A 1,202-nucleotide genomic window follows, 5' to 3' on the forward strand; every position below is an offset into this window, starting at 1 on the left:
TTTCTTATGCTTATTCTACACTCTACCGGAAAGGTTTCACAAATGTCAGAAATTGTGGATCGAGATCCTCGATTCTCTGGGAAAGTGAATGAAGAGAAAACCCATGTGATTCTGGAGATCTCCTCTGCTAAACTAACAGATGCTGCTCTGTATTACTGTGCCCTGACGCCCACAGTGACAGGAAACACAACAACACTGTACAAAAACCCTCCCAACAGTGATACTGTAGTTGAATGTACCATACATTGCACATCTTCATAAAATATTTGAAAAAAAAATTTAAAATATAAATGAAAAAATGTTAAATATTTTAAATGCATATTTTTTAATCAGTCAATAAATAATTAATATAATTTTTTTCTGAATCATAGAAAAAAACTGAATCATATATCTAAAAAACTACTGAATGTTTTAGAAATAGTTTCATACAGTACCCTGACAAGAGGTATGGATTTCATGTACAAAAGTAAAGATGTATACAATTATGCTCAGCTGAAGTACATTTCTTTTATGATATTAGATCGCCACCTGCAGGAAGTCTTAGAAACGGTTAACCCTTGAAAATGTTCCTCTTTTTGGGACCTACAAGTCTCAGAGCAATGCAGATGTTGTGTGACAAGCAGTCAAGAGCAATTGTACTTCCTGTTTTTGTATCCACCCCCTGATATTTAAAGATCAACCTTTCAAGAAACTTAGCACATTAAGACTTATCTGATGTGATCATGGAAAGACTCCAAATGCTCAGTCAACAAATCGGAAAATATCTACTGCTGTTTTTCCTTATAGCATCAGGTACAAGTCACAAGTCTAATACATTTGTATGATTATTCAGATCTTTAAATATATATACACATCTTAATAGTGAAACTGTATCTTACTAAAAACATTTCTTTCCAGGTGTTATCTGTCAAGATTGGATTCGACCAAGTGACCAGAGGACCAGTGTTTCCAGTACAGAAGGAGATTCTGTAACACTGGAGTGTTCATATGACACAAGCAGCAGCTATGTTTTCCTTTATTGGTACAGACAGTTTTCTAACACACAGCCAGAATATATACTGCGTAAAGGTGGACGATCAGAGACATATGAGAACATACCAGACCCCCATCGATTTGGATCAACTACATCCCAGAAATCCACTTCACTGACCATTAAAAGTGTAACTCTGTCAGATTCAGCTCTCTATTACTGTGCTCTAAGA

At 35.4% G+C, this 1,202-nt stretch overlaps 1 gene segment (V, D, J or C); it reads left to right on the forward strand.

Annotated features, from left to right (window-relative positions):
- Positions 1 to 715: 715 nt before the first annotated feature.
- Positions 716 to 1,196, forward strand: LOC107682814 (Ig lambda chain V-II region TOG-like; the record flags this gene model as incomplete). The annotated part of the segment is given in 2 exon segments: positions 716 to 792; positions 898 to 1,196. Coding segments are annotated over 2 exon segments (369 nt in total), but the record flags the coding sequence as incomplete, so codon positions are not given.
- Positions 1,197 to 1,202: the final 6 nt, after the last annotated feature.

The sequence above is a fragment of the Sinocyclocheilus anshuiensis genome, unplaced genomic scaffold, assembly GCF_001515605.1.
Source record: "Sinocyclocheilus anshuiensis isolate Anshui unplaced genomic scaffold, SAMN03320099.WGS_v1.1 C32624512, whole genome shotgun sequence".
NCBI classification, from domain to species: Eukaryota; Metazoa; Chordata; class Actinopteri; order Cypriniformes; family Cyprinidae; genus Sinocyclocheilus; species Sinocyclocheilus anshuiensis.